The 23,129-nt window shown below is 33.9% G+C and overlaps 3 protein-coding genes across 3 annotated transcripts; all 3 read left to right on the top strand.

Moving 5' to 3' along the window:
- Positions 1–7,724: 7,724 nt before the first annotated feature.
- Positions 7,725–13,479, top strand: LOC124835889 (plasma membrane ATPase-like). The gene is made up of 15 exons (XM_047310918.2): positions 7,725–7,839; positions 9,040–9,159; positions 9,281–9,379; positions 9,593–9,730; positions 9,921–10,235; positions 10,392–10,718; positions 10,799–10,918; positions 11,015–11,137; positions 11,206–11,310; positions 11,405–11,714; positions 11,816–12,330; positions 12,411–12,584; positions 12,672–12,854; positions 12,932–13,113; positions 13,209–13,479. The coding sequence occupies exons 1-15, from the start codon at positions 7,798–7,800 to the stop codon at positions 13,303–13,305; spliced, it is 2,850 nt and encodes a 949-aa protein (XP_047166874.1). The 5' UTR covers positions 7,725–7,797; the 3' UTR covers positions 13,306–13,479.
- A 3,053-nt stretch (positions 13,480–16,532) lies between these two features.
- On the top strand, positions 16,533–18,857 carry LOC124835942 (F-box/LRR-repeat protein 16-like). Its single transcript, XM_047310981.2, has one exon. It carries the CDS (start codon positions 16,808–16,810, stop codon positions 18,539–18,541), a length of 1,734 nt encoding a protein of 577 aa, XP_047166937.1. The 5' UTR covers positions 16,533–16,807; the 3' UTR covers positions 18,542–18,857.
- A 1,553-nt stretch (positions 18,858–20,410) lies between these two features.
- LOC124835926 (F-box protein At-B-like) lies at positions 20,411–22,894 on the top strand. Its single transcript, XM_047310960.2, has one exon. It carries the CDS (start codon positions 20,871–20,873, stop codon positions 22,539–22,541), a length of 1,671 nt encoding a protein of 556 aa, XP_047166916.2. The 5' UTR covers positions 20,411–20,870; the 3' UTR covers positions 22,542–22,894.
- Positions 22,895–23,129: the final 235 nt, after the last annotated feature.

The following is a 23,129-nucleotide window of genomic DNA, read 5'->3' as shown; positions in this document are numbered from 1 at the left end:
TTCTTAAACACTACTCAAATAGTATCTAATTATATTTATCAAGCCTATTCTCTATAGGTTTAGTAGCACTTAGTCTTATACCAAGTGTTCGTTCTAAGCAAGTGTTTGGTCTTACATCATGCACTCGTTCTAGTTCCTTAAGCCAACTTCATAATAAAAGCGTTCGTTCAAGCCCAATAGGGTTCGCTCACTATAGTGTTCAGTCTTTGACTGATATTCAGATGGTTATTAGTGTTTAGCTACTTCAAAGGCTAAGTATATTCATTAACGTTCAGTTTCATCATGTAAATTCTTATAAGTATTATTCTTTGAACAGTCTGTATTGATTGATTTCGGCCTAGAGTTTTAGCAATTGACATCATCTTTGAAGTGTTCATTTTGATCTTCTAAGAGTCAGTTCATTTAATTGACTTACCTCGTAAGTAACACTCGTTCTAGTAGTTCTTGTCATATATGATCTTACTCGGTTTCTTTCTCAACCCGAGGGTAACCCACTTTGATCTTAATCCGTTCTGGAACTAGAGACTCTCGGTCTCGCTCCAAGTGTTGGTCTCGTTCTGAGTTTAGCGGTTGAACTTTCGGTATTTCGTACCCTTAGTGATCCTTGTACAACTGGTCAACTTGAGATGAATGATAATGAAACATGAAGAGAATGTGATATGGATAAAATGTGTTGATTTATGGACGAGCGTTCCGGGGAGGAACGACTCATGGTTGAATATTGGAATTGGTAAAGTATGAATGTGGTCATGCTAAGCTGGCGGTTCATCTTGATGTTCCGTGAGCATTCATCCTCACATAGAGGAGGGTAGGTCATGTGTGGGAACGGCAGGAGGTCCTAGTCCTTAGGGTTACTTTGGACAGATAGGACTAACATCGGGTGGCAGCTGTTGAGGGTATCCCAGTTACTACATCACCCAGGAGCATGAACGTCGTAGCTACACAGATTTCATAAAGTCCGGACAGTCAGTCTAGTATTAGGCTTTGTATTAACTTATGATGATTTATCTTGTTTCTTTTATTGTGTGAAATGTATGTTTGGACATGAATTAAATTACATAAGCTTACCCTGTGTTTCTTGTCTTGTCTTGTTTTGTACGTTCGTCTTGTCATTGCAATGATCATCCGTGTGGATGTGAGCAGAAGGAGACGAGCTGTTGGAAGATGCGCTGGAAGAAGAGAACCTGATCAAGGTAGAAGTGAAGACCGAACAGTAGGATGTTCGGTCAGTAGTCTAGTTATAGTAAGGTGGTCATTCGATCACCTTCCCTTTTGTTAAGTATGACCGTTCGGTATTTTCTTTTGTAAACTGTTCGGTCATGTTTGTTTATCCTGTACGGTTTAAATTTGTAACTCTTTCTGTAAGGCCGCTCGGTCATGAGCTTACGCTCGACTCTAGTATAAGACTAATATGGATTATTATTTAATGTGATTATTCTATTATATAGTTTTAGCTGTATTTTTGGGATGTTACACTTATAAATTCATGTATTTATTTTGAAAATTTATTTTTAGGGTAGTGTCTATTTTTTCACGAGAGCGAAAATAGTAATTAAATACAAATTAATTTTAGTTGTTTTCAATAAAGAAATTTTTAATTATCCAAAATGAACGAAGTATACGCGTGTATAAGATTATTAATTAAATACCATAAAACTCTTCTATAATAATATATTTCAATTTTCTATCAAATTTCAAGTTAACTGAAAAAAGAAACGTGGGGAGAATCTTGCTAGTGTTATTTATTTAACTGAAAGCAATATATTTATTTTTATGTACTCTAAATTGGACCTTAGCCCAATTTGTTATAACATTACGACGGGTGCTTCTACTTGCACCTCCATATTTTCTTTATGCACCTTTATAAATTAAGTAAAATAATCATTTTATCTTTTTTTTTTCTTCCACCATAGATACTGAGGGGATAGAAGTTTGACCAAATCTTGCATGAAAAAAAAAAACCTTTGATTGCATAGGCCAAATCATTGAGTGTCAAATGGTCATATTGTTTTGTATTTTAGATTCTAAAAAAAATCCCAAGAGCTCTTATTTTGGATATATGTGAAGTATAAAAATTATTTGGAAAATCAATTGCGATGTCTTTAAATGACCATAAATTTTACTCTAGTTGACAGTTTTGACATTATTATACATCTTGGGTAGAACAAAAATTTTCTAAATCAGTGACAGCCTGCGTATCTGATAGTTCCTTCTAGATTTAAAAAAAATGTCGTTTTCTATTTTTTGTCAATTTTTTTTTCCAAACTTTGTAAACATATTTCACATACATATACTTTGAATTTTGGTCTAAACTTTTTTGTGGGAGCTTCTGTCAGAACCCATTAAAAACCCCAAGTAGTGGAAGTCAGGTGTCAATAAAAGGGTTCAGATTTTCAGAAAGTGGAAGACAAGTGGCTGCAGGAGAGTGGACCGATAGGTTTTAGTAGGAGGTATATAAGTTGAAATTTTGAAATTTGGTCCCACTTTCTGCATGCACCTTCTTCTCCAAGCTGCTGGATCCCATTTTCTCCTCCTTATCTCTAGATTTCCTCCACATTCTCTCTAAGAATCATCATCTTTTTCTTATTCTGATCACCAATCAGGCACCGTTTGAACTTTGCCGACGTCAAGGGCTTTCATTTAAATCGATCAAGTTGTGGTTTAAATGGGTGAGTTCTTCTCTTCTTATATCGTTCGTTTTTCTGTCACATGCAAATCCAAATTCTGGTTGCATGAGTTTATCATCTCATTCTGAGTATTTCTGGTCTTTTGTTGGTTAGTTTCATAAAGCGTGACTGTAGAATTCTAAGATTTTTGGTAGTGGTGAGCCACAACTGCATAGTTGAGCGTTCGACTACGTTTAGAGGTAAGGGAAGCTTATATAATTTGATTATGGTTCTTTATTATGAATGGTTGTATGTTTGTTTGATCATTTGATGAATATGAAGTACGAGTGTTATTGCATGTTTGTTTATATGAGTGAATGATTTATGAATAATATGAACTGGGTTGGTGTAGGGTTTGATTTTGAGTTTACAGTATTCTGTGTAATTCTGTGTTGTTACCGAGAGTCATTATTGACTGTTCGGTTTATCCTTGGTTATTCGGTCTGGACTGGATTTCTTCTTATGTGGAGAATTTCAGTTAAAGACCGATCAGTTTTCTCTTAGTGTGCTTGTAAGTAAGTGTTCAGTCTAAGTATAGTTTCTCTTTATGTTTCATAAACAGTTTAGATAATGTATTCTATAATACTTAAAGTCATAGATGTTATCTTTATCCTTCATTTTTAGTTAATCTCAGTAGTGCTCGGTCTTGAACCAAGCACTCGGTCTCAATAGTGCTCAGTCTTGAACCAAGCGCTCGGTCTCAGTAGTGCTCGGTCTTTATAGTGATTGGTCTTTAACCAAGCGCTCGGTATTTCTATTATACTCCATTGTTTACTATCTTTGAACTAAGAGTGTTCGGTTCAATTCAATAGTATTCGGTTTAAGCCTGTAGGGTTCGGTTTAAGATCTTAGGTTTCACAAATATTTATCACAATTTCCAGCTAAGTCTAAAATACACTTATTCTTTAGTATTCAATACATTCTTAAAAGTTCTGTCTAGTAAAATCATGTCCTGTAGTAACTGATGAGTATCCAGTAAACGTCCAAATATTACCACAAGCGTTCGACTTATAATGAGTCTTATCTATAATGAATCGTTCGGTTCTATTCTGTGTATAAGTGGAAGACCGCTCGGTCTTACACTAAGTGTTCAGCTGTGTTAGTCTAGAAAGTATTCAAAACGTTCAGTCTTGTCTCTGGGGTGAATGTTATTGTTCGGTTTGGTCCGGTTTGATTGTATTATGGTATATGAATGGAATGGTATGGAAATGAAAGAGTATTCCAGGGAGGAATATCTCATGAGTGGTTATTGAATGGTAGAGTATGAATGTGGGCAAAGCTTAGCTGGCGTTTATCTTGATATTCCGTTATTGCTCATTCTCACGTAGAGAAGAGTAACTCATGTGTGGGAATGACAGGAGGTCCTAGACCATAAGGTGAACTTGGGCGGAGCGGACTAACCTTGGGTGGTAGCTGTTGAGAGTATCCCAGCTATTACATCACCCGAGTGCAAAAACGTCGTAGCTACACATAATTCATACAATCCGGACAGTAAGAGTCAAGTGATCGGTCATTGCATGCTTTGGCGTATAATTTCGGTTGGAAATGTATGATTGAATGATTGTATGATTGCCTTATTGATGTATATCAGATTTATGTGAAATATATGTTTTATTGAATTAATTAAATTATATAAGCTTACCTTATTTCCGTCTTGTCTGTATTGTTCGTTTGGTTGGATTTGTCTTGTTGCAATGATCATCCCGTGGATGTGAGTAGAAGGGGAAGAGTTGATGGAAGAGGCTCTGGAAGCTGTAGAAGTGAAAGCTGAGCCATAGGACCGTTCGATCATTAGGATGGATTCTATTTTGTATAACCGTTCGGTGTAAGTTTAGTTTGAAACCGTTTGATCTGGTAGTTAGTTTTGTAAACGTTAAATCTTGTAGTATCTCTGTAAGGTCGTTCGGCCATCAGCGTACCCTTTTTGGTTTTCAGAACTGAACTGTAATATTGTTAATATGTGAATATTCTATGGTATGGTTTATACTGTATTTTTGGGATGTTACAACTTCTCATGATATTTTGATGTTTTTAATGTATTTTTAGGTCATTTGGAGTTGTTTTGAATATATTCTCATATTTACCCTAAGTTTGGATGTACAGTGTATGAACAACAAACAAGTTCAACAATACCAATGTCAACTATATCAACCGGTTCAATCAATTTATAGCTCATAAAAAACAAAAATGAAAATGAAAATATTCTTCTTGAAGGTGGGTTCGCTAGAATAAAGTTTGCCGCTAGTGAGGAAGAAAGAGTATCCGCATATATATGCTCCAAAGAGTATGCGCTTATGCTCCAAAGAGTACCTGTGCACGAAACCAATCGGTCAAAATGAAATAAAATCATACTTAAAGTATAATCAACGTGCATGTATATAAAATGAAAGAAAAATTATATGTGTTGGTCGCTGAAAGCCTCGTTTGATAAAAGTTTAAGTAGAGAAGAAAGTTGATAAAGTGAATCAATTTTTACCCTTCTGTCGACATTCAACGTCATACATGAGTACATTTTCAGCTTCACACCAAATATTTTTGTGAAATTTATCAATATGAAATGGAAAATTAATAATTTCAATATTTAATAATCAATTAATATCGAAAAAATCTAAATTCCAATATCTTTTATTAAAAAAAAAAATGACACGATCTTTTTAAAGTTGGTTTTTTATTTTCTGACGTTGAAAGCGAAAAGTTAAAGTCTTCGTCACTAGAAAAGAAAAACTACTTTATGTTTTGTGATTTCTTTTCTCAAACCATATATATTAATTCTCATTGAGTTAAGATTGGTAAAGTATAATGTAAATATTAATACTATATTAGTGAAACGATTTCAAACTATAGAAATATTAAATATTCATAACACATAATAAATATACATTTAAAATTATTAATTATAAAAAATATTTTAATAATAAAAATAGTGCTTTATTTAATTAAATTTACTTAAATTAATATACAATTATGCAGCAACTTTTAAAACTAGAATGCAATAATATTAAAATACAAGTTATATAAATAATTGTTATTATAGTCAAATAGTAGTTACAATTAATAAAAAATGTAGCAACATCTAAACTAGTTTAAAACTAGAAAGCAATAATATTAAAGAATAAGTTGTATATAAATAATTGTTATTATAGTCAAAGAGTAGTTATAACAATTACATTATAACTATACTATATATAAGATTTGAAACATATAGTTATAGTTTATAGACAAATAATTATTTTAAGGAATTATAAATTAAGTTATATTATAAATAATAATTTTTTTATCATAACAGTTGGATCTAATTAAATTTAATTAAATATAATTTCTGATATTAATGATACTTATTAATTATATATTAAAATTTAAACTTGATGTTATTGTTTAATACTTAAAATTTAAATAAATGATGTTAACTGAGTAATTAATGTTGAATATTATATTTAATATTTATAGTATATTTATTTTATATGTATTTTATTTGATAATATATACATTAAGGAAGACCATATTATTTCAAAATATATTATTCGTGTTAAAACAATTCAGGAATAAAAATAAAAAAAATAATTATTTTATTTATCTATTTAAGATAACATCCCGTTTAAAAGAATATATAATATTACCCACACAGTTAAACAAATAAGCTTTTATGAATATCAGAACGAATTAAACCACACCTGTAAGCAATCCTTAAAATAAATTATGATACATTTAATATTTATAAAGAAATATTATTATTTAAAAATATAGTTAACCTTTTTCCTTTAGTTTAAATAAGAATAATTTAATATATCACTAAATATTTTAGTTTAATTTGATTTATGCGTATATCTTTTAAATAAAATACGTAAATATACTTAGTTCTGGACATCTTACTCACAATTCAAACGTAAAATATCAATTAAATAAATTTATATAACCTTTAAACATTAGAGTTTTTTTATTTTTTATTGACAATACTATATAATATTATATTGATTGATTCCATGTATCGTTTTTTTTTTAAATATAAATATTTTAACTTTGCTTTAATATGATTCTATATTTGTTTTTAAATCAATTGAATTTAATTTTTGTTAATTAAAGTCACATTCCAAAATAAGTTATTTCCAATTTAATGAAAAGATTACATTAACTCTAATTAATAAAAATTTAATTTAAATAAGTAAAAAATAAATATAGGGATCAAAATAAATTAAATATAAATATAAGACAAAACTTTAACTTTTATATCTTTCATATTTTAACGAGAAGTCTTAATTATACAACTATGATATTTATATTAAATAAATAAATACTTTTTTGTATTTAAATTAAAGTAAAAATATGAAGATATAAAATAAATAAATTTGAATAAAACAAAGTACAAAATTACACATAAAATGTGTGTAAAATGTGAGTATCGGAAAAAACGAAAAGGCCTAACGAAAAGCGAAAGACCAGCAGCAACTCCAGTGGTAAGACCAGGAGCCTCGCCGGTTTAATTCGCCTATTTCGAATTATAACATTTATTTATTTTTATGAAAAATAAGAGAATTTTATTATTTTTAGTAATAATATTTTAAAAAGAGAAAATACCCCTCAAAATTCAACTCAACGAAGGGTGGTTAACTGTGCTTTTCGGTCATACGTTTATTTTGTTTTATTCATTTAAATTAAAGTCTGGTTCTGAAAAAGATAAAATAATTTTATTACAAATATTAGTAAAAAGACTAACAGACACATTATCATATAAATATTTTATTTTGTTCAATGAAACTATTTATTCAATTATTTAATTATTTTTGTGGACTTACTTGAACATTATAGAAGCCAATTTTGTTTATTAATAGAAATAAAAAAAAAAGCTAAGTCATATCATACATGCATCGTTTACGGTGAGAGATAGAGATTCATTACCAAGGCACATATTCTGTTAACGTGGTCTCGCATATGATGTATGTATGTGTATATATACATGTATATATATATATATATATTTATACATGTATGTATATATATGATGTATATATGTGTATATATATATAAACCACTGCCTGCAGTGCAGTTGAAGCCGCTCTGAAATCATAAACCTTTTTCTCAGTTTGTTCTGCACTCTCTCTCTCACTCACTCTTGCTTCGGCGTTTTCTCTCGGCAATGGACGCTCTCGAAAGACTGAAGAATGAGAATATCGATCTCGTTAGTTTCCTTTCGATTTTCGTTTTTCTTTCTTCTCTTTCATTTCATTTCTAGCATCATGCGCCTGTTAGTGACCAGCTCATTAACCATGAAGATGATAATGTGTATAAAGATTCCCTCGTTGTTTGTTATTGTGTGGAGTGAATTTGATGATTATATATCACTCATTCATGGATTAGAATCGAATTTCGTACGTGATTTCTGATCTTGATTTATCGATTGCTTTGTGTGATTATAATCCACTGCTGCATGCGTCGTAAAACTCATACCTATATAACATCTCGCCTTCGTCCTATTCTCATCTAATGTTTGATACACTAGAAAATAATAAAATTTTCTGTTTTGTGTGATTTTCGTTTGGATTATTTTCTGTTTGTGTTATCTAGCTTTTCTTGATTTCCCCCTTTTTGTAGCTAAACGAAATTTATGTTATTTTCTACTGGGATTGGGTATAAGACGTGTTTGGTTTATTTATTTATTTTTTAAAAATCAATCTTCGTTTTTATCAATGTTAAGAAAAATTATTCCAACAATTACTTGACGACTTGCATTTAGGCTTTTTTTTTTTGTAATTATAAAGAAAATAATAAAAAAAGAGAACAACATAGGGAATGTAAAGTGATAGTAAAGATTTGTCAGGATGGCAAAATATACATGACGTATGCCATTCTACCCTTGAAAACTGATTACATAAATTGTTATAAAGCCACTCTGTGATTCTTCGCATACTTTGATGTTGCGGAAAATTATAGAAAATACTATTACTGCCGATAAAAAAACAGAAACTACCATGAGAATTAACAAAACTTTGCCATCCGAGTTTGTGTAGCGTTACTACGTTTAACAAATAATGATTTTAACCATTACAACTTTTATAGTTTGCGAATTTTAATTTTTAATTATGGTAAAAGAAATTGAAAATATAATGATCAGAATTATTATTTTTAAAATATAAGACTAATATGACTTATGACTGAAAATTGAGTAGTTAGTCTGTGTTTTCTCTTTTATAGAAAATATCAATGTCTGAGAAAATAGTTATTTTTTAATTTCACTTGTCACTCTTCTTAATATAAGTGCTAAGATATTGCATTTTCTTATGTGTTCTTGCTATATTTTTGCTGTATTTTGAACAGGTATATTTTCTTACTTTGTCAAAATATTTAAGTCATTGCTAATAATTAGATGATTGTATTGCAGGAGCGGATTCCTTTGGACCAAGTCTTCCAACAATTGAACTGTTCGAAGGAGGGTCTCACGAATGAGGAAGGCCGAAAGAGGATGGAACTTTTTGGACCCAATAAGTTAGAAGAAAAGAAGGCAATGAATTCATCTTTACTAGCTACTTACTGTTTAAATTATTTTATAACATTATTTATTTTTAATGTCTTTAGAGAAGATGCTTTCATCAACTAATCTTGCTATATTATATTGTAAACAGGAAAGTAAGGTGTTGAAATTCTTGGGATTTATGTGGAATCCTCTGTCATGGGTCATGGAAGCTGCTGCTATCATGGCAATTGCACTGGCAAATGGAGGGGTAACGACTCTAGGACTATACATGTATTTGAAGATGTGATTTTAAAAAATAAAATCAGCTAAAAACTTGTAAACACGGTAAATGAATGTATAATAAAAAAATATAAATAGATGAGATAAGATTATTAACTTTAGCGTAGCATAAAATGTCTTTCTTATTAATTTTTGTTTTTTGTCTGTTAGATTTTATTCTCATTCCTGTCTAAACGTGTAGGGCAAACCCCCAGATTGGCAGGATTTTATAGGAATACTGGCACTGCTTGTAATCAACTCTACCATTAGTTTTATTGAAGAAAATAATGCAGGCAATGCGGCTGCAGCACTTATGGCAGGTCTTGCTCCCAAAACTAAGGTATAATTGCATGACGTTTAACTAAGGTCGTGTTTAGTCTAATTATTCCCATAAAATTCTTATATTACATTAATTTATTTGAATGATTTTTATTTTTTTTATATATAAACAAATGTCAGTGGCTAGTATTTTTTTTATAAACAAATGTTGGTACCAAACCGACCATATTAGTATATTTGAATGGATGCAGGTTCTAAGAGATGGGAAGTGGACTGAGGAAGAGGCTGCTATATTGGTACCCGGCGACATCATCAGCATCAAGTTAGGAGACATAGTGCCTGCTGATGCGCGTCTCTTAGACGGAGATCCTCTCAAGATTGATCAATCTGCGTTGACTGGTGAATCATTGCCTGTTTCAAAAAATCCAGGTGATGAAGTCTTCTCTGGTTCTACTGTTAAGCAAGGAGAGCTTGAGGCTGTTGTAATTGCTACTGGAGTACATACCTTTTTTGGTAAAGCTGCTCACTTGGTAGACAGCACGAACCAAGAAGGTCACTTTCAAAAGGTACAATTTTTAGTACTTTTACATTTTCTTTTGCTGTATTTATATCGTTGGCTCATATATAAAAGTTTATTTTATCAAATCCTACTGCAAAAGAATAAAAAAAATATGGAATATTCAATGTGTGTAAAAGCATTTCATGAATTTTAATTTGTTCAGGTGTTGACAGCCATTGGTAACTTTTGCATTTGTTCCATAGCTGTTGGTATGGTTGTAGAAGTTATTATTATGTATCCAATTCAGCACCGACCCTACAGGAATGGAATTGACAATCTATTGGTCCTTCTCATTGGAGGCATTCCGATTGCCATGCCAACTGTGTTGTCAGTAACTATGGCTATTGGTTCCCATAGACTCTCCCAGCAAGGTGCCATTACGAAGAGAATGACAGCCATTGAGGAAATGGCTGGAATGGATGTTTTATGCAGTGACAAGACTGGCACTTTAACTCTGAACAAACTCACTGTAGACAAGAGTTTAATTGAGGTTAGTAGATGCAGATCACGGAAAAATTATTTTTAAGTTCATTATTTATGTATGATGAAAGCGACTTGCCTATATTGCAGGTTTTCGGAAAAAATGCTGATAAGGATACTGTAATTTTACTTGGAGCTCGAGCTTCTAGGGTGGAGAATCAAGACGCTATTGATGCTTGCATTGTTGGAATGTTGGGTGACCCAAGAGAGGTTCGTAACTTTATCATTAAGAATATAGATTTTGCTTGTTTGAAATGGATGAATGAGTATTTGAATCTTACGTATTTTTTTCACCTCTTGTTGCAGGCAAGAGATGGTATCAAAGAGGTCCATTTCTTACCCTTCAATCCAGTAGACAAGCGCACCGCCATAACATATATCGATGACAACGGAAATTGGCATCGAGCAAGCAAAGGCGCACCGGAGCAGGTAAATATATACTTTTAATGGTACGAAATTCATCTTTCTTAATTTTTTTACTATATTTCTTTTTACAGATTATAGAGCTCTGTCGTCTTCGGGAAGATGTGAAGAAAAAAGTTCATGCCATTATCGGAAAATTTGCTGACAGAGGTCTCCGTTCCCTTGCTGTTGCCCAACAAGTAAGTTATTTGTAACAATGTTTCTTTCAATAATAATAATAATAATAATAATAATAATAATTTAAGTTAAAGCCTAATTATCTACTACTAACAGGAAGTTCCAGAGAAAAGCAAGGAGAGTAGTGGAGGACCGTGGCAATTTGTGGGTCTCTTGCCTTTGTTTGACCCACCTAGACACGATAGTGCAGAGACAATTAAACGTGCTCTTCATCTTGGGGTGAACGTCAAGATGATTACCGGCGATCAATTAGCTATCGGGAAGGAGACTGCTCGGAGACTTGGAATGGGAAGTAACATGTACCCGTCTTCCTCCCTTCTTGGCGATCACAAGGATGAATCTGTTGCTGCACTTCCCGTCGAAGAGCTTATTGAACAGGCCGATGGATTTGCTGGTGTTTTTCCTGGTAAATACTTGTCTAAACTTCTTTTCTATTCCTTAATCATATTTCCAGTTCAACATTTGATAATAATTTACTGCAATCTTTCTATATTAATGTATATGCAGAGCACAAATACGAGATTGTGAAAATACTTCAAGAGAGAAAACACATATGTGGAATGACAGGAGATGGTGTTAATGATGCTCCTGCCCTCAAAAAGGCAGATATTGGAATTGCAGTAGCTGATGCAACGGATGCAGCTAGAGGTGCATCCGACATAGTACTAACAGAGCCTGGCCTCAGTGTGATTGTGAGTGCAGTTTTGACCAGTAGATCCATTTTTCAGAGAATGAAGAACTACACCATTTACGCAGTTTCCATCACAATAAGGATTGTGTTTGGCTTTTTACTGATTGCACTTATATGGAAATTTGATTTCTCACCTTTCATGGTTTTAATTATTGCAATACTAAATGACGGAACAATCATGACCATCTCGAAGGACAGAGTAAAGCCATCCCCTTTGCCTGATTCATGGAAGTTGGATGAGATTTTTGCCACAGGCGTAGTTCTTGGTACTTACCTCGCTCTCATGACGGTTGTCTTCTTCTGGGCTGCTCACGGTTCTGATTTCTTCACCGTAAGCATGGATTTTATTTAAGACATGTTTTGTTTTAGAAGATTATTTCAGGTTTAACACAAGTACAACAATGTTTGCAGGAAAAATTTGGTGTTAGATCTATCAGATCAAACCCAGATGAGCTTACCGCGGCTGTTTACCTTCAAGTAAGCATTGTAAGTCAGGCTCTTATATTTGTAACTCGATCAAGGAGTTGGTCTTACTTTGAGCGCCCTGGCTTTTTGCTTATCACCGCATTTATAGTTGCACAACTGGTGAGTTGTTATATATGGTTCATTTATTTGCAAGCATGTTTCAACTGTAACAAATTACTAACCCAGCATCATCTTTTTTATAAGTAGATTGCGACAGTTATAGCCGTTTATGCAAATTGGGGTTTTGCAAGGATGAAAGGGATTGGATGGGGCTGGGCTGGTGTCATTTGGATCTATAGTATCATCTTCTACATCCCATTGGATATTTTGAAATTCGCAATTCGATATTACTTGAGTGGCAGGGCATGGAATAATATCACCGAAAATAGGGTAAAAAAAATGTTAATGTTATTTTCATTCCTTAAATATTGATTTGCTTGTTCTTACATATCCTGTGATTTATACAGACTGCATTCACTTCAAAGAAGGATTATGGAAAGGAAGAACGAGAAGCACAATGGGCTATTGCTCAACGCACATTACATGGGTTGGATCCTCCTCAAAACGAACACACTTTTTCAGAAAGAACTAACTACCGTGAATTATCTGAAATTGCAGAACAGGCAAGAAAACGAGCTGAAGTTGCAAGGTAATGTCATTTAATATTAATCTATACAATATTTATTCAATTAAGTAAACTAAGATTAGTTTATTCAATAACTTGTTTTTCTTTTTTCTCTTCAGATTGCGGGAACTTCACACATTGAAGGGACACGTGGAGTCGGTTGTGAAATTGAAAGGACTCGACATTGATACAATTCAACAGCACTACACTGTTTGAGTGAAAGACTAGTTTTTTTTTTCCATGTTTTCTTATTATTTTTCTTAAATTTAGCTCCATTCCAGAGATTCGACAAAAGAATCAAACTATGGGTAGATGTTCTTCTTAATTTTATTTTAAACCATTTTGAAATCGAAGGATATAGCATTATTAGTCATAATTTTTTAACCATTTGAAAGATATAATGTTGAATATGGTTGAAGTAGAATTTCATTTCATGTAGAATGCTTCGTACATTTAAATATCTTCAACTTTATTATCTAATTTAAATTTACAATTCTTCAATAAATTTAAATTGAGTTACAAAATATTAAATACGATTTATTTTAGGTGGTATTTTTTTTTCAAATTTAAATATATTTATTTGAAACTTAAATATATTTAGTAAGTCTTTAATAGTAACGATGATGGATAAATAATTTACATAAACAACAATTTTAACATAATGTTAATAGTTAATTGTTAATTGTAATCTAACCACACTTTTTTAAATATAAAATTTTTTATATTGTTATCACTCACATCAAGTTTTTATATATTGCCATTATAAACAAATATCTAAAATATATATTTAAATTATAGAAAAATCAAAATAATATACAAAAATTAGTAACAGACTTAATATATTTAAAATTTTACATAATACAAAACATATTTTACCCTCATTAAATTTTAATATACTTTTCAATTTTGATATAATAAAGAGAGTAATTGGTGTTTTTTTTTGTGAAATAAAATTCACTTAATAAGCCAATAGTTTTAATTTTCAAATGTCTGGTAGCAAATCGATTTAAATTGCCTATCCACTTTATTTGGTTTCTCAAAAACACAGCACAAATTAAAAAGAATAAAATGAGAATTACTTGACGAGTATCCCAAATAACTATGATCAAATTAGGTACGGATATGTTATAGGAATATACAAAAGTTATTAGAAGACTTCTTTCTACTTATTTAACTAAGAGTTAACAATAAACTATTATTTTTTAACTTTTCTTTTTATAAATCAAGCTTCTGATATAAGTAGGTAGGCTCAAGTCAAACAGACTAATTTAAAGTCTTTTTTTTTTGTTTTCTTTCTCACTGAAATCTAAAGTCAGAGTCAAAGTGTAACATCAGTTAATGTGCTATTAATGTTGAAGTCTACTTAGGAATCACAAATTTTTTTTCTGTTCATATTTGTTCTCAGATAGATAATTCTCATGCATCCATCACATTATAATCAAATCTATCATTTCCCATTCAATACAAATCAAACTTCACTTTACCAACCAACACAACGTTACATAAACATAATAATTCATCTTCTTTCTTCATTCAACATGAAAGTATATGGTATGAAACAATGCTCACCATCAAGCTAAGATTTCATATTCAAACCAAATAAAAAGAAGTTTGGTATGCATGCAAATGCTTGGGAATGAGGAATTCACAGCACTTGGGCCACCACTTAAAGCAAACACAGAAGCAATTAAGTTGGCACGTAAATCTATGAAACTTAATTACTTCCATTTTTACTTTCCTTGCTTCTGCAAGTCTTCTCTGTATATAAATTAAGAAGGAAGAAGGCTCAGCTTAATTTCAGTCGTTTAATCTGCGAATGTGTCACTTACAGAGAGCGCATGGTTAAACAGCTTGCAGAACCATTAAAGTCGGTAACTGTACCACCACCATCTTCTTTTCAACGTTATTTACTTCTCTTATGAATCTTCACGCTGCATTTAAACCCTCCACGCATATTCATACACGCACAATCATTGAACTTCCATCACTGTCACTCTCTCTATATATATATATGTCATGAACAAATCAAACCATTCCATAGCCATCAGAAATGAAACCAAATGCAGTGACTACAGCTCTATGTACATTTGTTTTCTTCATTCTCTGTTTTTCTGCAGAAACCAAAACCAGCACTTCTAGAACATACAGAAAAGGCAGACACAGTGGAGGAGGAGGAAGAAGAACAAGAGGATCAAACTGTGATCCTTTTTACTTGTATCTCTATGGAACATGCGGACATTGGCCTTTTCCTACGTGTTCTTCCCCTCAAAACCCTTTTGATCAAACACCAACTCCATCGTATTCTTTTCCTCCGCCGATAACTTACACACCGAGAATCCCTCCGCCGGTCACTTACACCCCGAGAATCCCTCCAAAGCTAAGATATTTTCCACCACCTTTCTTACCTCCACTGGTGCATTATTCTGCCCCACCGCTGCCGCCACCATCACCACCTCCTCCGTCCCCACCACCCCCTTCACCGCCACCGCCTTCCCCGCCTCCCCCGTCCCCGCCTCCACCGGCTTGTTCACCGCCGCCTCCACCGGCTTGTTCACCGCCGCCGGTTAAACCCTGCTGCCCTCTTCCACCTAATCCACCCTGCTGTCCTCTTCCACCTCTTCCACCGGCGCCGCCGTTAGTTCCGTCACCACCGCCACCTGCTCCTACCTTACCGCCATTGGTAATTCCACCTCCGATGTCTCAAATGCCAACATTCCCATGGCTGTCACCTCCGGACCCCTTCATCTTTGATCCACAACCAGCACCTCCACTTGTTCCGTTCACATCTTCGCCACCTTTTCTCATCAACCCAACTCTTCCGGACCCTTCTTTACCTCCTCCACTGCTACCCACGCCGTTTCTTTCAACTCCGCCGTTTTTTCCTATGCCGCAGACACCTGATAATGCTGTGTTTCCACCACCTTTGGCTGCAGAGGTGCCACCTACTTTTGTCACGCCGGGAACGCCGGTGATGCCGGATGACCCACCGTCCTTCACCACACCGGCTGATTCTCTGTCACCGCCGGAGCTGCCGGAGAATCCCCCGGATGTTTCACTGCCACCGCCGGAATTGCCGGAGGATCCGCCTGATACTTCCTTGGGGCCACCAGATACGACGGAGGAGCCACCGGAGAATTCTGCTCCCGACCCCGAAGAGCCACCGGAGAATTCTGCTCCTGACCCCGAAAACCCACCGTCGAAACTCATCAGCAGCAGCGAATGATTCTGATGTTTATGCCGCACTCAAGCTGAGTGTGTTTAAATTATGTTCCACTTTTGTTCTTTCCTTTCCTTGAAGTTTCAAAATCATGTCCCATGTATTATATCTTAAAATAAGGACAATTTAAGCTGTATTTAAGCTTCTTTTAAATATTACATGTCACAACATTAATGGAGTTAACCTTTTTCTTAAAATCTAATTATAATAGTTTGGCAAATAAAAAATAGTTTTTTTCCTTTAATTTACATTTAATTTTTAACCACAATTTCCTCTGGCAAACGGAGAGTCAGGGTGGATAGAATAAAAAAATGGAGATTTCAGATCTGAAAATTTGGATCTGTGACGCCTTTTTTCTGAATTCAAAGTTGAATTTAGTTTCAAACAAAACTCATATAAATACACAAGAACAAGTAGTTGGTATAGTTGGGTAGTTGAAATCGTTGTGATAGAAATCAGAAAAGCAGAAAAAGAATTGTATGAAGAAAGAATCATAAAACAATGTCAGAAGAAGAATTACAGTTACCTGCTGAATGCTGGGAATTGGTATTCAAATTCCTCAATCCCATTCCTCACTTCGAACCTCTCTCCCTTGTCTCAACCCAATTCCTCTCCATCACCAACCTCCTCCGAACCTCCCTCACCATATCCAATCCTACGCTTCCCTTTCTCCCCAACCTCTTCCGTAGGTTTTCCTCCATCACCTCCCTTAATATCACGGGCCTCCACCACTCCCACCTCCACACGCTCCTCCTCCAACTCTCACGCGCCGCCCTACCGCTCCAATCCCTCAACCTCTCCGGCCACCCCTCCCTCCCCTCAAATGGGTTGCGCGCGTTCGCCAGAAAGATCCCAACTTTAAAATCCCTCACCTGCTCCCACATGACTTGTCTCCGAAACGCCGATCTCCTTCTAATAGCTGACTGTTTCTCTTTTCTCGAACATCTCGACCTCAGTTTCCCTGAAAATAACGACAATTCAACCGACCCAGTTTCCGATTTCGGCGTAAAGGCTCTCTCTTTGGCCCTCCCCAAGCTCCGTAGAGTTAACCTATCCGGCAATTACTTCATCAGCGACACTTCCATTCTCAGTCTCTGCAAGAACTGCGAGCTTCTCGGAGAAATTATAATCCTCGAGTGCCACTTCATCACGCAGCGTGGCATCGCTTCTGCGATTCGTGAAAGACCGTGTTTGCGTTCTTTCTGCGTTAGCAATTTCGGGTATGGAACAAAGAAGGGTGACATTGCCAGACCCTATGTGACTTATGATTTCATCAGTGCGTTGGTGGGTTTGAAGGGCTTGACTTGTCTCGATTTATCATGTTCTTCTATCTCTGATGAGTTGCTATGCTGTGTTGCGGAGGAAGGGATTCCTTTGAAGAAGCTTGTTTTACAAGGTTGCTGTAACTACACTTACGTTGGAGTGTTGTGCTTGTTGTCCTCATGTCAGTCAATGGAGCATTTGGATCTTCAAAACACCGAGTTTCTTTGTGATCGGCGTGTGGAAGTGTTGTGTGAGTTTCTTGGGAATTTGGTGTCTATAAATGTCAGTGGTTGTAGGACGTTAACTGATTTAGCTTTGTTTGCACTCATTAAGAACTGTCCTCTGTTGAATGAGATCAAAATGGAGGCAACAGATGTTGGGAAGAAGGGGGTCGATGAGGAGTTGGTGAATGGTGTTGTGAATTATCGAGTGAAGTCTCTCTATTTGGGAAGAAATTCCTGGTTGAGGGATGAAAGCCTTGAAATGATTGCTTCTGTTTGCCCCAGTTTGGAGGTGCTCGATTTGAGCTCTTGCTGTGACATATCTGAAGGTGTTGTTGAGGTTTTAAGGAGGTGTAGCGAGGTTAGGAATTTGAGCTTGGCCTTTTGTTCAGGAGTGAAGTTAAAAGGGCTGGAATTTGAAGTTCCAAAACTAGAGGAGTTGAACTTGTCAGGATCAAGAGTTGATGATGAAACACTTTCTGTGATCTCAAAGTATTGTCGTTGGTTGCTGCATTTGGACTTGGAAAATTGCTATAAGGTGACAGCCAATGGAGTTAGGGAAGTGGTAGATAAGTGCAGGCGATTGAGGGAGATTAATTTGGTGTCATGTTGTGAAGTGGAAGCTAGTGTTGTAGCTTGGATGGTATTTTCAAGGCCATCATTGAGAAGGATAATGGCCCCCCCGAGTTTTGATCTTAGTGGTGGCCAGAGGGAACTTCTCTTGCGTCATGGTTGCATAGTTAGCTTGTAATGTGTGTATGTGTGTTATAGGTCTGCAATGAAGTCTGAAATGGAGAATGTTTTTGGTTCCTTGAGCTGGTTCTCTGAGAAATTGAAGTTGGATAAAGAAGGGAGAAATGGTTGTTTAATTCATTGTATTTGAGTGTTTGATCACAAGTTTAGGGATGATTATATGTAATTGTGTTTGGCTTTTTGTTTTTGTTCTGATAATGTTGTAACCATTATAAGGTGTGATGTGAATAGCATACGTTGTAAGTAGTTGGAGTTGAGTGTTACAAACCAACAGATCCAGATTGTATTAATTGTAAGCTTCTGGGTTATGCTGATCTGTCTTGCCTTGAATTCTATCATACTTTTACGACATACAGAATAAAGGTGAAATGGTAATAAAGAAATATTTTTTTGTAATTTTTAAAGAAATAAAAAAAGTAAAAAATAATATTAAATTAATGTAAAAAATTTATGTTTTTTAAAATATCATTTTTCTTTCTCATACTTCCTTTTATAAGAGAAAATTTCTTCTTTGTCCTTAACATTACTCATATTACATAATTCAGACCACACAAAAAGAGGTTATTCACTTAATTTTAAAAAAAAGTTGTAAACTTTTTGTTTTATATTTTTAATTTATCTATTTTTCTAATAAGAAAACTGACACTAAATTTTAAAATCATAATATGTACATATAATATTAAAATGATTATTTTAAATTTTCTATTAATGTGCATATTAAGCATAAAAAACTAAGGAAAAGGCGTGAATTGAGTGATATTGATTTTGAGAAGAAAAAAAAGTAAAAGAAAAGAAGAATGGAAATTGTGGGCTATGAGTTTGATTTCAGCCCATAATATTTGTGAATCTTAGTCTCTTCAAACTCATTGTGGGCTGAATTGGGTCATAGGTTTTGCCAATTTTCCGATAGTTTAAAATATTGTAAAAGTTAATTTTTGAATGTGAATAATAAAAAATATTAAAAGAATAAATTTCATTCCAATAATCTCTAATTTTTTCTACTTAAAAATAAATAAAATTAATCTATTATCCGAAAGTAAACTTGGTCATTTAATTAGAATGGTCTAAATTTGACCTAATAATAAAAAAGTTTTGAGAAAAATCAAGAATGGCATCATCAATATTCTCTCATTAAATAACTTGATTTTAAAGACATTAATGTAACTTACCGTAAACATTTTTAAGTGTGCAGTAAACTCAAAAAATTCCAAATTCGATTCCGAACAATTATAAATTTCCACGACTGAAATTAAGCAGTTGAATTTGCCCTATTTATGGGATGCTAAATTGAAATTGTAAAATATTATTGAAATTAAAATTATTTAAAATATTCAAATCCTTATATACATCTTTAGTGAAATTAATTTTAAACTTTCTGTTAAAAGAATATCTACAATTTACTCAAAAATAAATATTACAATTCATTTTATCACGAAAATCCAGATTTTCTATTGAGTTTTCTGTGTTTTTTTTTTCTGAATTCACTTTCAAGTTGGTATATTAATTTTTTTTAATGATATTATGAAATATTTTTATATTTCTTTTGACATAATAAAATAGTTATAAAATATAATTTTTTTGTATTTTTTAAAAAAGAAATAAAAAAATAAAAAAATAGTATGAAATAAATATAAAAAATTTATATGTATCAAAATATATTTTTCTATTTTCTAATATATTTTCCCAACTACAATTATTCAAATGGAGATCATATGTTATGACCAATATTATTAAATGGCATCAAGATGAACAAGAAGACCATAGACTGTGAATGCATTATGCATGAATCATTTGAGAAGTCATGGTGTGCTGAGTTGAATACCTTGTATTCAAGGAAGTAAGGCGCTGCACTTCCATATACAAATTTCATTGCCATCATAAGACGGTGATTTTTTTTATCTCTTCACACAACATAATGCAGTCTAAATGTTTGATGAATGGTTTTCATCTTTGTGGACTGTAAATCTTAGTCTAACAGTAAGACCAGACTGTTCCTATGAAAAATGTGAAGACTGACCCAAATGAAAATATATGTATGAAAAGTAAAAGCCTGAAAAGTGAAAGTTACAGATCACCATAACATGCCAGCCAAAGAAGCAAAAGACTTTTTGGAGCTTCATGATTAGGACCAGCACCAGTCAAATACAAAAAAGAAGGACCCTTCTTTTTGAATCAAGAGCTTCCTTTCGTCACCTTGATTACCAAATCCTCACCACTTTTTAACACCTCCAAAACTTGCTAAATAAATAGCCTCTGATTAATCATATCTGATTTCATGATCACTTGAATCCTTCCTCCATCTTAATCCTGTTGATAGAGTGCAAAACATGACTGTGAAAGATTTTCCTGAAGAATGTTGGGAATCAGTATTCAGATTCCTTGGCCTTGGTCATCATCATTTGGAGTCTCTATCTCTGGTTTGCAAGCAGTTTCTTGCCATTACAAATAGGCTTCAATTCTCTCTCACAGTGTATGATCCAACCATTCCACTTCTTTCTCGGTTGTTGCTTAGATTTCCAAGGCTCAAAATCTTAGACCTGAGTCTCTTGAATGGCCACCATGAAGGCTTGCTTCGTCAAATTTCACAATCTGGGTTGGAGCTTGATTTGATTAATCTATCCAACCAGAGAACACTTCCTGTTGATGGCTTGCGAGAACTTGGCTCAAACATGAAAAATTTGAGGGTTCTGATCTGCTCAAACATTGGCTCTCTTCGTGATAGTCATCTGGTAATCATAGCTTATTGTTTCCCATTGCTTGAAAAGCTTGACATAAGCTTCCCATTGAATTCCCAAGCATCTGATTTTGGGGTTCTAAGGCTTTCTTCTATGCTTGAGAATCTTCGCAAGATTAATATCTCTGGTAATCATTTGATCACTGATAAATCATTGTTCTCTCTTTGCCAAAACTGTTTGTCATTGGAAGAGATTTCATTCTTCATCTGTTTTAAGATCACTCAAACAGGCATTGCCTCTGCGATCCGCCTCAGACCCGGTTTGAGCTCCATTGCCTTTAACATTGAAAAGAAAAGAATACATGGACCTGGTTTAACACTCACCCCCATTGACTTGAATTTGATCGATTCATTCAGGACTTTGAAAAGGTTAACTGCTATTGATTTGTCGAATTCTGTTATCTCGGATGAGTTTCTCTTTGCGGTTGCAGAAGGTGCAGGTCTTCTGCTAAAGAAGCTTATCCTCCAAGACTGTTGCAATTGTACATTTGCAGGAATCTCTTATGTGTTATCCAAATGCCAATCTGTTCAATGCTTGGATCTTCGGAAAGTTGATTTCTTAACTGATCAATGTATCAGCAAGTTATCTGTATTTCTTCTTAGCCTAACCACTATAAACCTCAGTGGTTGTTGCCAGCTGACAAATTCAACATTTTTCATTCTCACAAGAAACTGTCCTTTGCTCAGTGAGATCAAAATGGAAAGGACATATCTTGGGGTGGAAGGGGAAGAAGATTCAATGGGGGATTTTGCTGTCAACCTTGAAGTGAAAAAGGTGTTTTTGGGTGATAATGTTTTGCTGAGTGATGCAAGTTTGGTAAAATTCGTTTCCATTTGCCCCAGTTTGCAGCTTCTTGACTTAATCGGTTGTGAGGGTGTTTCTGGTGAAGGTGTTGTTGAGGTTTTGAAGAGATGCAGTGAGATAAGGCATTTGAACCTGGCTAATACAGGAATGGAAGTGTTTGATATAGACTTTGAAGTTTCGAACCTGAAGGTGTTGAACTTGTCAGGGTCAAAAATTGAGGATGAAACTCTCTCAGTAATTTCAAGAAGGTGTGGTGGACTACTACTTCTGGACATTCAGAGTTGCTGGCATGTTACAGCAAAGGGTGTTAGAGAAGTAGTACAAAACTGCAAGACATTGAAGGAGTTGAATCTGAAGAATTGTAGGTTGGTGAGTGATGATTTTGTTGCTTGGTTGGAGTTTTCAAAACCATCATTGAGAATAATAGTCACACCTACTGATGTTGGTGCTTATTTCTGATATGAAGCTGAGGAAAATCATTGAGATGTGGACACCGTCTTGGTTGTTAGAGTGTTAAGAATCATGTGTGTTAAGGGTAGTGCTATTTTAACAACACATTCCACAACAAAGGAAAAGAAAAAGTAAAGTGAAGAGACCAAAATATGTAAAATAAGATGGATGATTTGATGAATTTTTTTTATGGGAATTTATTGTTAAAATAGCATTGCACTGATAATAGCATTTTTATGAAAGTTGGAAGTCGTAGCTGTGTTGTGTGTGAATTTTTTTTGTATGTTGATATTTCGTGTTTGAGGAAAAAGTTGAGGCATGTAACATTTGAATTTGTTGTTTTTGAGAAGAAGAAAATAATATTATATCACATTATATTATGTAATATTATGTAATATTATGTAACTACTTATAGCATGCAAACAACATAAATTATATTATTTTTTTTTGTTGAATTCTAAGTGTGAAAATAAATTTATTTCCATTCATAAGGTGGCCTAATACCATATGATTACAGCTTTGCGGTTGGACCATTTAATCACAATCTTTGTATCAGATCAATAGAGAACATAGACGAGCTGAGGCAGTGAGTTGTTG

This window comes from Vigna umbellata, chromosome 11, assembly GCF_029865625.1.
Source record: "Vigna umbellata cultivar VRB3 chromosome 11, Vumbellata_1.0, whole genome shotgun sequence".
Lineage (NCBI taxonomy): Eukaryota > Viridiplantae > Streptophyta > Magnoliopsida > Fabales > Fabaceae > Vigna > Vigna umbellata.
The sequence above is the reverse complement of the archived record's forward strand: the minus strand, read 5'-3'. Positions and strand labels throughout refer to the sequence as shown.

Coding starts and splice junctions, on each gene's coding strand:
- LOC124835889 (XM_047310918.2), top strand. CDS start 7,798: ATGGACGCTCTCGAAAGACTGAAGAATGAGAATATCGATCTC. Junction 7,840..9,039: donor AGAATGAGAATATCGATCTC/GTTAGTTTCCTT, acceptor ATTGTATTGCAG/GAGCGGATTCCTTTGGACCA. Junction 9,731..9,920: donor GTCTTGCTCCCAAAACTAAG/GTATAATTGCAT, acceptor GAATGGATGCAG/GTTCTAAGAGATGGGAAGTG.
- LOC124835942 (XM_047310981.2), top strand. CDS start 16,808: ATGTCAGAAGAAGAATTACAGTTACCTGCTGAATGCTGGGAATTGGTA.
- LOC124835926 (XM_047310960.2), top strand. CDS start 20,871: ATGACTGTGAAAGATTTTCCTGAAGAATGTTGGGAATCAGTATTCAGA.